The following is a 15097-nucleotide window of genomic DNA, read 5'->3' as shown; positions in this document are numbered from 1 at the left end:
TATTCAGCATATTGAGAAAAAAACCTGATTTATACACACAATCCATACACACAAGCATTAAGTGCTTCAAATAAATCAAAACATGGATAATCGTGAATCACATGAAAGATGAATCCATCTAGAGAGACATGACAAACTCATGACAAAAAAAGATTTACACAGCTGTGACTGCAGCCAGGTCTATAAAAATGGTGGCATCATGACACAAACCTGCAGATAAAGGGTTAAAATATTCAAAAATCAATTAGTGTTTGATATCAATTATTAGGTCAGATGTAGGCGTAAAAAAATCAGTCCAATGAAAGTCGAATATAATAATCTACAATAATTTTTATTGCTTGCTTGCGAGTATTTGACACTGCACAAAAATAATGCATTAATATTATTATTATTATAGTCCATAGACTGAGATGGACAAAGTGTCTCCACTTCCTCTCATCATGTGGCAGTGATTGGACAGTAGATTGTTTGAGGTCCCACCATACACCTGCCCCAACAGAAAATCACAGTTGCCAATCATGACGTTTCACTTCTGTTTCATACAACCAAATAACTAAAAAACAAACATTTGAACATACAACAGCATCAGTGTCTCTTAATGTCTTTCAGAGTTTTTTATTGCACTATATGACTTAGAGCAGACCAGTTCCTGATGATCTGAGATGAACTGTGTTCCCAGAGTCAAAACTAAACATGGAGAAGCAGCGTTCAGTTTTTAAGCTCCACATATCTTGAACAAACTCCCAGAAAACTGCAAGTTTGCTGCAACTCTCAACTCCTATAAATCAAGACTGAAAGTCAGTGGCAAACAGAAAAGTCTTCAGTTATACTGCACTGTAACTTCTATTCCTTTGATATTTTTTCTTAAATATCTTATCTACTTGTTTTGAGTCTTTATATTTTACATTTGAATGTAATTTTATATATGTATGTGTATGTATAAGCACTTTGATTTGCCCTGTTGTTATAGTTAGCTGCTATACAAATAAAACTTGCCTTGCCTTAGTTCTTTTTGAAATTTATTGCTTAATACTGGTGTTTTTAGCCCAGTATCAAGTTATTTATTGCCTCTATCTCACGCTGCGGTCCCTGTTCAATGCAATTTCGTTCCCCTGCATGTCAGCCTTGAGTCATGCATATGCGGAAATGACAATAAAACAGTCATAAGAACTACCTTTAAGGACATGATATAGTAGTTTGGCCCATATCTGAACCAGTAGCATGTCCCGCAGTCACAAATTTAACTTCTTACAGCTGTCCAAACCATCTTTATATTCAATCTATAGTAAAGTCTTGCAGTGCTGCCAGCTTATAGTCTACTTATTCAAAACACATGTGATTTATTGATTTGCACTTTGGCACATACGTTTAAGGGCTTATAGGAATTTCACAAATAACTTTTTATGAAGAGTTTTAAAGAGTGGAGCCACAGCAATCATAAAATACCATAAGGGATTCTGCTTGCCATATCTGTGCATGTTTTCATGACTATTTCAATTTACAGTTACCAACCCCAACTATAATCTACAGCCAGGTCCAGGCAGAAAGCCAGTCGGAGTTCCTGAGGGCATGAGTTGTATGCACTGTGGCCGGTCTTTGGTTTCCTTGGTGCCAAAACAAAGTTGTCCATCTGTCAAGCAAATAATAATATAAGATTTCTTCTCACGCAATTCAAGGTGGGGGGGGGGGGGGGGGGGGGATGCTGGACCTGTTTGTTTGTTCGAGACAAGCTGCTGATTTCAACAACATTTTCAGTTTCTCAGTGATCACTTTAACATGTGCGAAGGTCAAAGCAGCACTCGCACTGCACACAGAGCATCCAGAGAGAGTGACAGAGGCCAAGAGGGGTCATACAGTCATGGATTTATTTATTTATTTATTGTTTATTTATTTATTTGCACAGTTAGAATTACATAAAATGACAAGGATAACAAATAGTGTGAAGTGCCGGGAGAGGCAGAAAACCCAGATGGGCTTATTTAAAGCCTCCACCTAAAATCTCATCGTTATAAGAAAGTGATACACTAGTACACTATCATGCCCAATGCCCATATTTAATTATATAGAGGCGATAAATAACTAGATACTGGGCTAAAAACGCAAGTATTAAGCAATAAATATTAAAAAGAACTAAGGCAAGGCAAGTTTTATTTGTATAGCAGCTAACTACAACAACAGGGCAAATCAAAGTGCTTTACACAAAACATTGAAAGTGTTTAAAAGAGACATATATATAAATTACATTCAAATGTAAAATATTAAGACTCAAAACAAGCAGATGAAATATATTGGCCGGCTGTGGCTCAGTTGGTAGAGCGGATTGCCCACCGATCGGAGGGTTGGTAGTATGAATGTGTGTGTGAACGGGTGAATGAGTGCAGTCTGTAGTGTAAAGAGCTTTGAGTGGTCGCAAAGTGATTAGAAAAGCGATATATAAGTGCAGGTCCATTTACCATATATATATATATATATATATATATATATATATATATATATATAGATAGATAGATATAGATATAGATATATTGCTGTGTTTGTCAGAGCAATAAATAACATGGTCACTTTATTTAGCCCATTTTCAATATCTAATGCTGGTCTCTCTTTTTTTCCCCACAATATTTTTATTTTATTTTCAGTTTTTAACACTTTGACATACAGCTTTGGCATTCATGTATCTTCATTCAACTTCCATATTTTAAGATAGCTGCATTTACATCGAGACACAAATTAAAAACAAACAAAACATTTAACAGATATGCTCCTCCTGTTAAAGAAAATGGTAATCTCTACAATTGAGTGTCATTTGTAATTTGTGTAAATTAAAACACATACAAAAGCAATATGAATATCGGACAAGATCGGAATCTGCATTTTCCACAAAGACTATTTGCCCACTTCTTCATCTGTTAAAGTCTTTAATGTATTTGACGAAAGGGCTCCATATGTCATGCTGTTTAGCCTTTAATATGCAGGTTATTCTCTCTAAAGGAAGGCTTGCTAACATCTGTCTTATCCATTGAGTAGTACTTGGTCTATAAATATTTTTCCACAACAATGCAACACATTTCTTAGCATAAAACAAGCTGAGGTCTAATGCTGGTCTTTTAACTCATATTTGCACTGCCTTACCTTTTTGCATCTTAACATACACACTGTTTTTTCTTATGCGTATACTGTGTGTTGAATATGTATGTTTGTATGTATGTGTATGCTATGTGTTAGACCTGAGCTACTTGGAAGCTGAATTTCCCCCTGGGATAAATAAATACATAAAGTTTCTATCTATCTATCTATCTATCTATCTATCTATCTATCTATCTATCTATCTATCTATCTATCTATCTATCTATCTATCTATCTATCTATCTATCTATCTATCTATCTATCCATCCATCCATCCATCCATCCATCCATCCATCCATCCATCCATCCATCCATCCATCCATCCATCCATCTATCACAAACTGATAATAAAAAAATATGTTTAACGTCAACAACAAGTTATATGACAATAACAATATAAAACAAAAATATGAACATGATATAAAAGTGTCTTTGTGTGTGAATGAGACTTTTAAAACAGCAGTTAAATGGGCTTTTAGACATCTTTTGACACATTTTATAGAGGTGGAGTTCTTTGCCAGATGGGAAAAGGTATTCCATAATTTGGCGCCTCTAAATTTAACAATAAACTGACCTCTGCATGTAAGAAATCTTTGAGGATGAAGATCTAAAGATTGACGCGTTGGATAAGAGTGAACCTGAGAATTCAATTTAAAATAAGTTTTCCTGATCTGAATATACCTTATAAATAAAAACACATATTTGAGAGATGTCATGAACATTAAGTAACTGAAGGTACAGATGAGGCATGTGACTCGTTTCTGAAGAACCAAAATTCTGTGGAGTGTAGTAGGAAAGGTGCTTGCCCAAACTATATTACAAAATAAAAGATATGGATAAATTAAACTGTAATAAAGTGTGTGAATAAATCTGATGGAGTGGATGCTGGATATCTGTGTGTTTTTCCTTGTGTGGATTTCAACTTTGTGGCTCTCAATGATTTTTCCACCAGGGATGTGAGGAGAATCTTTGCACTGTGAACTCAGTCCATCCTTCATCGCGGCTTGTTTGGCTCATCGATGAGTGTGTTTGTGTGTAAACTTGCGATCAGTCCTGTGATGCAGCGCGTGAGACGAAATGTGGGCTGAATGTGTTGACCTGGTTGTCGTGTTGTGCGGCAGAGGCAGGTTGGTACAGGTTTTAGAAAGCGAGGTGCCAATCGAGCTGTGAAAATGGGAATTGAGTAGGGAAATGGGAATTGCTCCCCGCTGGTTTGTAACCTTCGCAGCGTTGTTTGGAGCGTTGGCGTATGCATTCATCATTCATTCAATCAAAAAAGTGTGCGTCTCGTGTGTGTGTCCCACTGGTTACATTATGAGAGGGTCTTTTCTCTACGTGTGTCTGTAATTGTGTATATGGGGTAGTGTGTATCTATGACAGCATGTCACACCCGTCTCCAAGCCCCAAGCCTTGAAACTGAATTGAATTAACCTAAATAAAGTCTAGTGTGTAGAGTACAGAGCACTTGAAAGGGGAAACAGCTGAGGGCTTGAGCTGAGGACTGTCTGAGTCTAAGACAGGAAGCAGGAGCAACGTTACTCTGTGGTAAAAACCGCAGATAAACGAAAGCTTGTGACACTTTTTGAACATTGGACACAATAGCTAATGTGCTACACCCCTCCCCCAAGGCTTTCAGAGAGGGAGGGAGAGAGAGAAAGAGATGGAGCCAGTTCTGGGATCCTTGGCCGGCCTAGATAGCAGAGCAGCAGCACCCATTAATGCGATTACAGCTTTTAGCGGGAGATTTTCAGGGCCAGTTTTCTTTTGAGGCGTCATTAGTTTGTCCTCCTTTTTTGTTCTGCACCGGTATGTCAGCAAACAAACGTGCACATTCACACAAACGAGCAACAGCCGGTTAGATACTGTAACTGCTTCTATACGCAGCCATGAGCAACACATGCACTGCTGCACACACATACATATGAATATATGAATACACAAGCGTGAATGTAGCCTATATTTACAATTGCATATTCACATGTGCGGAGACGGCACTAGGGACAGGAGGGATATGTCCCCCCCAGATTCAATGTGATCCGTCCTCCCCACTTTCAGCGACAAACATCGACAGTAAAACAGAGGATTAATATTCCATTAGTTAGACTATTTAGATTGCAGCGCATATAGTCAGGCAGCTAATGGTGCGTTCAAGTCTACGCGAATGTCAGAATTTGCAACGTTGTTCTGAGCTCCAAGTTCTGACTTTCAACTTCAGGCTTTCAGTGTAAATTAAACACACCATAAGGCGTTACGGTAAGAACGTGTTAGACCAGCATTCAAAATAAAAGCAAACACATGTAGCTTTCAAAATAAAAGCACATGGATGTGTTAGCAGAGTCCGCCACGGAATTTACAAGAAAACCATCAAAATAAGATGCCTTAAATAAAACATAGAATAATCCTTATTCTCCTTTACAATAATTCATTAAAATATGCAATGATTAAGATGGAATAGTGGCATTAGAAAGTGCGAGAGGGACCAAATTTAGGCTTTTAGGGCAAAAATGTTCTCTGGGGAGTATGACCCCCCTACTTTGTTTGGGTCCTCCCATCATAGTCTCTTCAGAAAATCTTGTGGGAAACACTGTCCAGTATGTCAAGCCTTTAGAATCAGATAATGAACTGCCCAGCAGTATGTTGAGGGGAATAAAATGAGGAGAGATGTTTTTGGGTCCTTCATTGAGTCAGCTTCAAGTAAATTTGTTTGGTTACACTGGGAATTTCAAGTTTACACTACAGTTTATTGAAAAATGTTTAAATAAAACATATTTTGGTTAAGGCATGGAGTTGAAATCATTTGCTGACTGCATCGTCCCCCCAGTTCAAAAATCCCATCTGAGCCCTGCATATCCACACAGATATACTATACCACACTGCTTTCACAAACACGCAGAAAAAAAGCATAATTAGGCTTTATTTAAGAGATAATTAATTATTATTTAGCGTAGTTGGCACTCTTCAGGACTTTCTGCTATGCAGTTTGAAAACCTTTTGATTAGCAATCCATGAAGTGCTGAAATTCTGAAGCCTCTCTCATTATTCTTTGTAATCAAACCATGATTCCACAAAGACCCTTCTTTAATTTAAAAACCCACATTTCCTGTCGAGGCTGCATCGCCGTCATTCTGGGCCTCATCTTTAGCAGATTCCCAATCGGCATGCTTAACATGTCTTTGACTCTGTGCGGCTGTTTAACAAACCTTGAGGTGGTTCTAAAGCTCCTCGCTGCACCGCCTTCATTTCATAAAGTCACCATTTATTAAACCTCAAGGCTAGACCACAGCGAAAGCCTATTGGAGATATTGAGGTCATTTTGCAGGCAGAGGGAGAAAGAAGATTGTCTGAGATTGAGGGAAGACACAAGCCGAGGTATCTGGTGTCATGCTGTGATTTGGCAGCTTTTAGATGGACAGAGCCAGGTGTCTTCCCTGCTGCATGGACAGATAATTTCACTTGAAAAGCTTTCTTAAATTAAGATTGTTAAAACTAGAAATAAGCCAATTGAACACTTAAAATAAGAAATTAACTCTTAATACAAGATAAATTAAAGCTAAAAGCAGCGATGACCAGTGTTTCCCACAGGATTTTCTTTGTCAGAAATTTTTGCCCTAAAAGGCTAAATTTGGTCCGTCTTGCACATTCTAATGCCACTATTCCATCTTAATCATTGCAATTTTTAATGAATTATTGTAAAGGAGAATAAGGATTCTGTTTTATTTAAGACAGATTTTGACAGTCTTCTTGTCAATTCTGTGGTGGACTCTGTTAACACATCCATGTGCTCTTATTTTGATAATTACACACAGATAATTTCACTTGATTTCTTAAATTAAGCACTTAAAATAAGAAATTAACTCTTAAAACAAGATAAATTAAAGCTAAAAGCAGCGATCAACTGGCCCGAGCAGAGTGCACTGCAAATTATTTGTTTCTTACCAATATAAAAAAAACTTAAGATTTAGAAGTGTTGGATAATTTATCTTGTTTTGAGAGCTAATTTCTCATTTTAAGCGTTCAATGTGCTTATTTCTAGATTGAACAACCTTAATTTAAGAAATCTTGTCAAGTGAAAATATCTGTCCATGCAGCAAGAAAGTTCCCCTCAGATTTAGTGTTTTTATCTTGTTTTTAAACACACCTTTTTTTACACTGTGGTTATCTTTGTTTGCAGTCCGAGCAAGTTCACAAAAACGACTTCAAACTGTTTTAAAGTATTTTCTCTCACCGAGTGTCTGAAACACATCTCACAGATGCCAAGTTCGTATTTGCTCTTCAACTAATGGCTCTCAGTATGTGTGTCTGTTCTTGTGTGTGCGTTTGTGCTTTTGTTCTCCGAATGTGTGTGTGTGTGTGTGTGTGTGTGTGTGTGTGTGTGTGTATTGGTAGGCAGGATGAGCATCCCTTCTGTTACCGTTGCTGTCCCTTCATTTCACGCTCCGGCAGCTCCGCGTGAATCCTCTTCCCTTGGCTCATTATCAGTGCTGTTCAATGAACGCGCATCCCAGCAGAATGCAGGGTAAAACCAAATCATTATTCAAGTATGGGGGTCAGTGCAGACGTTGTGACTCTTTTGTTTAGTATATTTATTACTTTCCCTTCAGAAATAAGTAAGCAGGATGCAGAGCACATCCCCCGCCCCGAGCCTGATTTGTTGAGGTAGTCGATTCTCGAGCACCTGACCTGAGATTGATGAACACCAAGTGCAGCGTCTGGTGCCATTATTATTGGATGCTCATTGGTCTCTTCTCTCATTTTTCTTGGCAGCGTCCAGCGTGCACGGAGCAGAATTCGGACACCTGCCGGACAACATTACAGTGTTGGAAGGAGAAAGCGTCACTTTGAGGTAACTTTTGATCCTACACCTGCACCTACTAATTACATGAAAAACATGTTTGTGTCCCTCCTCCCCCCTCCCCCCCCACCTGTCAGGCCAATTTAATTGCCAATTCTCCGTCACATAACTTCAATTAGGCGTCCCACATTGTGCCATATTTTGCAGCCCCGTCTATTCTATAGCTAATTGAATGATATTGCCTGTCAGGTGTCGCTGGAGTCGTCCCGTCTGTCTGCAGTCACCTTTACTTAGATGTAACAATAATGATGCACAGGTCAGCTCAGTAGGTGGACCTCGTGAGCGTCCAACCACACCTGCCTCACTGTGAGTGATAAAGTAGAAATCACAGCTTTCCCTGGCTCCCAACCAAGCAGAAAAACAGCCAACTTGCAACTTTTTTTCCTCCTCATGCATGTGGCCTGGCTTGGCAGTACGTTCAGCAGCGCAAAAAAAAAAAAAATACAAGTTGCTTTCAACACCTTTAAGCCTACACCTCTTCAGATCTCTGAACAAATTCCTCTTTTAATCCCTTTTTTTTCTCTTCGCCCCTCAGAGTGGGCCTTCACCTAAAATCAAATATGTTATTCCGAAGCCAAGAACAGTTCTGTCAATATCTGTTGACATAAACAAGTCTCTCTCAAAGTTGGAAATCAAAGAGCCAGGAGTCTGATCTATATTGTCATCAAGATGTGTAGCCTGAAGGCGTTGTATCGACGCTGAGGAGGAGTCAGATCCATCGAATCTTTGGGGTGTTTTCAGGCTAAAAAAAAAAATCTAACCTGAATGCACCTGGGTGGTAAAATCTGTGCTTTCAATGTCACCTTTTATCAGAACAGTCGGGCTGTAGAGTCATTTTATTAAACACTTTGGTCTCAACTGTGCAGCAGCGTCACATCACCAGCATCCATTTTTTTTGTTTCTGGCTTTAAACAGTGTTACCGGCTCCTGTGACTCACCAGCAGTGATGGGCAGTTATGAGTTAGAAGTAATGAGTTACTGTAATCTGATTGCTTTTTTCAAGTAATGAGTAAATTAACGGATTACAATTGCAAAAACAGTAATGACATTACCGTTTCCCGCAAGCAGGCTGCATTACTAAACCGCGATATTGTTTGTGAGAGTGTCTCATGACAATCACGAATGAACGGTTCAACGTCAGTGGTAACAAATACATGTGACAAACAGAGCTGGAGTGTGGGAGAGAGCAGGACCATGCAGCGTTTAATTCCTGGAAGTACAGACATTACTTTGAGTTTGACACGGTTAAAAAGTGACAAAAACATTCCGCATACAACTTCCGCTGTACACTCTGCGTCGGAAGAAAACTTTTATCTCCACCTCAAATCTGAGCAAAAACCTAGCAAGCCGGCACAGGACTGTGCAACTTATTGAGACACCCCCGGATCCCCCCACTGACATGACCGCTGCTGCTACCACATCCAATTCAACCGGGCAAACCTCCAGGGGCACAGGTGGGATCTTTGAACTGGGGGGACGAAGCTGTCAGCAAATGATTTCAACTCAATGAATTATTTTTCCACTCCATGTCTGAACCAAAATATGTTTTAATTAAACATTTGTATATGAACTGTAGTGTAAACAACAACCAACATATTTACATTAATAAAAAGAAGTTTGTACATGAAATTCCCAGTGCAGCCAAACAAATTTACTGACTTGAAGCTGACTCAATGAAGGACCCAAAAACATCTCTCCTCCTTTAATCACCCGCAACATACTGCTGGGCAATTTCTTATCTGTCCAGCCTGTCAAGCCTTTAGAACCAGTGTTTCCCACAGGATTTTTTTGTCCGAAATTTTTGTCCTGAAAGCCTAAATTTGGTTACTGTAAAAGGAGAATAAGGATTCTGTTTTATTTAAGGTGTCATATTTTGACGGTTTTCTTGTAAATTTTGTGGTGGACTCTGTTAACACATCCATGTGCTCTTATTTTGAAAGCTACATGTGTTTACTTTCATTTTGAAGGCAGGTCTAACACGTTTCTACCGTAACACCTTATGGTGTGTTTAATTTACACTGAAAGTCGGAAGTTGTAGCTCGGAACCATGTTGAAAATTCTGACAGTCGTGTAGACCTTGAACGCACCATTAGCCGCCAGACTCTCTGTGTGCGCTGCAATGTAAATGAGTCATTAGTCATTTCCACTGTAGACTCTGAATCATTCCGACGCATCGTAGAAAAAATACTGACCAAAAGCGGTGTCAAGCTGCTGATGGAATATGCAGAAGTCTATTGCTTTATAGCGTTGTGCACCATGTTTTTGAAAAGTAACCGAGTAAAGTAATTAAATACTTTTGAAAATAAGTAATCAGTAAAGTAACTGGATTACTGTCTTAGAAATAGTAAGTAGCTACTGATTACTTCTCCAAATAACTTCACCAACACTAACTTAATGGTAAACCAGTATCACAACCTTTTCTGACATGGCTGTTAAATGAGCACAATAAAAGAGCATGCTCATTTAACACACCCATGTTTTTGGTGAAGTGAAGGTATCAGTTTGCAACTAATGAACAGGCATCGTTTACTGGTGAACTGTGTTTTATGGCACCAGAGGATTTAAGGCTTGCTGGTGTTTCCTCACAGTCAAAATGATGTTCCCCACAGCGCTCCCCTCCATGATTAAAAGTTAGGGGAGTTTGGTTCGGATTTAAGATGGGAGGAAACACATAAATGCAGCTGGCAATTCAACACAACACAGCTGCCAGTACTGCTGAAGCCAGTTCATCTCCATTTGGAGTAGTTTTATGCACAAATCAGGGCAGATTCCAACTGAAAAAAAGTCTCATATTTTTATGCTAATTGTGCCCATTGGGTCAGCCTCAACGGCAATCAATTTGACACAACACATCGAGTTGAAGCATTAAAAAAAAAGAAAATGATGAGAAAAGTAACTTTTTTGGGATTGTGAACTTAGTTGAAAACTTTAAATTGTGAACTATGAACGTCGCATTTATTTCAATGCTGGCAAACTGAACTTTGAGTTGGCTCTTGTAAAGCGTGAACTTGTACCACACTGGTTAAAACAAAGGCTATTTAATTTTTTTTTGTCTTAAAATAGACTAAATAAACATAATCTGAAGAAATTTTATAATTCTTTTTTTTGGAGGGAAGTTTTTGGGTTGGGTTTGTTGCCCGTAGGCAACATTGTACCATAATGGGGCACAAGCGAAAAAGAAAGTTTTTAAAATTAATTTTAACATAATTTATTTAATAAACATGTGTAAAAGATTCAGTAGTTTCAACAGGGTACAATACATAACATTTTAAATTTAAAAACATTATAAAAGGAGCTTTTTTAACCGGTTTCTTGTCTGAATGTTGCCTTCAGGCAACATTGTACCATTGAACCAACAACCCATTGAAATGAATGTCTTAAACAGTCTAAGTGTATGAAACCATCAAAAATGAAGGTTTACTCACCTATCAGTAGGATTTTTTTTTTCCAGATGGAAAAGGGCCAGTATATTATGTTATGAGTGATTTTTTTGTGGCGCAAAATGGCAAAGCTGTTCCCTTTGGAAAAGTCTGAAAAATAGGGTTTCAATATGGCCTCCTGGAGGTCATGTGACAAATTAAAGCATTGCTATTGGTTCCCTATGGTATGGAAATCTAACAGGCATGTTGCCTGAGGGTAACACCGTACAATAGATGGTCAAACAGCTTTCATTATTCAGTAACAAGAAAAAGCATGATTAGATTAAATAAACTTGTTTTTTTTGTGTGGCAGACGTATGTTTTGCTGCTTTGCTATTGTTAACCATCTCATCTCATCCTTCAGACTTGTTGGTTTTGGGGTTGCCCTTTGGGAACGACTGCTTTCAAACTGCATATGTGACTGTTGAAGATAGATCTCACTGTACAAAGCTGCCTTTCTAGCTTGTCTTGTAGCTTGAGATTAGATGGCATAAACAGATGTGTGTTTAAGTTTACTCTGCAGTGGACGCCCAGTAGCTGACAAACAAAGGACTAAACAGCCTTATAAATAAACTCCATTTTCATGTAAAATCACTTATACAAATACTTGTGTTTTGCTTGAGACAATGCTGTTGTGTTGCCTTTGATGCGGGCCATTAAGATGAGGCACATTTGATGCTATTATGGTGCTCATTTCCTCTGGGCTTGCAGTCCTGTAGCAACATCATCAGTGCAGAAGTGATTAATTTTAAAAATAGATTAATAGACGCTGTTTGTACACAGATAATGAATTTTTATGGTGGGATTTCTTACTGTATTGTCGCTTTATTTAAACCCACCAGCCACAAACAGAATCTTAATCAAAATGATGTTTGTTTTTTTTAAATCTTTTTCTTCTTTTCCCAAACTTGTTCAAGTGGTTTGGCCTTGAGGTCATGTAGCCACTTGTGCACCAGCCAGGTTGTTAAAGACTTCCAAGATCACCTGCACTCTTATGCATTGGAGGTGTCACTGGCACTGACTTGGCAGGTGATCTAAGATCTACCTAAACATCAATTAAACATGAGGACTACGGAGGCATGTCCTCACAGCTGGTTGAAGCTGGGGAAGGACATCTAGTGGTCAGGACAAGAACTGAAGTCACACCCTCACTTCACGGTTCCTCTTTTTGAATTCTGTCACGACATTTAGGAACAACACCAGTGATTTACTGTGCTTTAATCACCTCATCATTTTAATAATTCACTGCCATTTATTGCCATTGACTTTAATTGTGAGTTTACAGGCAGTTTGAGGTGAATCAGCTGTGATGAGAATACTGATATAGAGGCACATCTCAAAAAATTAGAATATAATGAAAAAGTACAAGATTTTTTTAGTCAATCATTTCAGAAAGTGAAACTCATACATTTTATAGATTCATTACACAGAGTGAAATATTTCAAGCGTGATTTTCTTGTAATTTTGATGATTCTGGCTAAGAGATAATGGAAACCCAAAACTCAGTGTCTCAGAAAATTTTAATATTGTGAGTCAGTGTAATCTGCTGGTCCTGGGTCAGTGGTGGTTTGGGTCCATGTCCTCTGCTGCTGTTGCTCCACTGTGTTTTCTGAAGTCCACAGTCAACATAGCAGCCATCTAGCAGGACATTTTAGACTCTTCATGCTTCCACAAGCTCTTTGGAGACGCTGATTTCATTTTCCAGCAGGACTTGGCACCTGCTCACACTGGCAAAGGTACCAAAAGCTGCTTCAGTGACCATGGTGTTACTGGGCTGGACTGGCCAGCAAACTGGGCTGACCTGAACCCCATAGGAGTCTATGGGCTGTTGTCAAGAGGAAGGTGAGAGACACAAGATGACTTGAAAGCTGCAATAAAAGCAACATGGTGCTGTAGGCTGATCTCCTCCATGCCACCAAGTATTAATGCAGAAGAAGAAGAAGAAGATTACTTTATTAATCCCACAACGGGGAAATTCAACCTCTGCATTTAACCCATCCTTTTTTACACACAAGTGAACACACCATGCAAGGAGCAGTGGGCAGCACATTACTGCGCCCGGGGAGCTGTGCAGGGGGGTTAGGTGCCTAATTCATGCAAAAGGAGCACAACCAAGTATAGAAATGAGGATACTTTTCAGAAGCCTGACATTTGTGTTTAAAATATCCTTTTTTTTATTGATCTTATGTAATATTCTTATTTTCTGAGACCCTGAGTTCTGTGTTTTCATTACCTCTAAGGCATAATCATCAAAATTACAAATAATACAGGCTTGAAATATGTCACTCTATGTGTAATGAATCTATATAATGTATGAGTTTCACTTTCTGAAATAATTGACAAGAAATATTGAACCTTTTCACGATATTCTAATTTTTTGAGATGCACCTGTACAACTATTTCTCACAAGCAATCTCAACCATATATTTTTATAATTTGACCCATTTTTCTGCAACTGTGTTCTCCATGGGAGTGATGGGTAATCATTAGTGCTGTGGTACCCCAGAGGTTACAGACGGATGACAAATAAAGCAAAATCCAGAATAAATGACTGGGAGAGACATAACGAATGCATACAGCACAGGGCACAAGGGCTCCCTGAAGCGTTTGATTTGTTAGAATATGAGTCATATTATGACTTTGCCGTCACTTTGTTTCCACCTAATTGAATACCTATAGGAGGTTTTTAACCCATATTCAACAACAATCACCAGCATAAAAACAAGAGTTATTTTTTCTTTTCCTTTTAGGAGAATGGTGCCCCATCCTTTCATTAAACCTCAAGAGACTTGTGCAGTCTGTTCCCACGGTGCATTAAAGCTACAGGTGGTGACTTTTATATAAATAATTTTTGTTGAAACTGTCACGATATTTTTCTGACAGCAGGATATGAGACGGATATATTGTGGAGAAGTCATGTTCCTCTGCCTCCTCCTAGTGCTCCTAATTATAAGGTTTCCCCCAGAAAAGTGCTAAGACCTCATGGCAAGTTACTTTTTCCACATGATCATTTTGTTAAATAATTCAACAGGGTGCTTGAAATCCTTGAAAATGCTTGAATTTTAATGTTGAATTTCAAGGTTTGAAAAGTGCTTGGATTTTGGATTAAGTGCTTGTAAATGCTTGAAATTCTTACTGTATTTCTCTTGCAATCTGACTATAGATAACCGCATTTTCAATGGAAAAAAATATATAAACCAAATCGCCTATAGCCTATCTGAAATGAAGACCGCTCCGCCTGTGTCTCGCCTGCGTCTCGCCTGCGTCTTCTTGTTTCTGAGATGTTTCTTGTTGCTCTACCCTGTATCTTCTTACTGAAGTTTTTCTAATTCCTAGTGGATGTGAGGGCTCCTGAAGTCGGCCTGTTTGTGTGTGGTAGTGAGCTTCCTTTTGCTCCTAGCCCCTAGATTCCCATACCAGTATGTTTTATTAGGTTAGCAAACTACTTTTAGTTGTTAAAAGTGTAATACCATTGCTGGTGGTATGGTTAAGGGAATTTACCCCCTTTAGTATTGAAGTACTCATCGAAAACATGCCATTTACAACTGTTCAAAGGTACTGGAAAAGCTTGAAAATGGACATTAGAAAAGTGCTTGAATTTGACCACTGAAAAAATGTACGAACCCTGATTCAATTTCAGACTTCAGAAATCTGGACTCCATCTTTGCTCTTTTCTAATCATCAAGGCTCCTGAATGTAGAGA

At 38.6% G+C, this 15097-nt stretch overlaps 1 protein-coding gene across 1 annotated transcript in view; it reads left to right on the top strand.

The window, feature by feature from the left end:
* iglon5 (IgLON family member 5) overlaps nt 1-15097 on the top strand; it is a 150253-nt gene that overhangs the window by 109293 nt on the left and 25863 nt on the right. Inside the window, exon 2 of the mRNA XM_059339149.1 lies at nt 7888-7966. Within this exon, the coding sequence (XP_059195132.1) occupies nt 7888-7966 (79 nt within the window). The remainder of the gene's footprint in view (nt 1-7887; nt 7967-15097) is intronic.

Source organism: Centropristis striata, chromosome 8 (genome assembly GCF_030273125.1).
Source record: "Centropristis striata isolate RG_2023a ecotype Rhode Island chromosome 8, C.striata_1.0, whole genome shotgun sequence".
NCBI classification, from domain to species: Eukaryota; Metazoa; Chordata; class Actinopteri; order Perciformes; family Serranidae; genus Centropristis; species Centropristis striata.
This window is presented reverse-complemented; position numbering and strand designations above follow the sequence as displayed.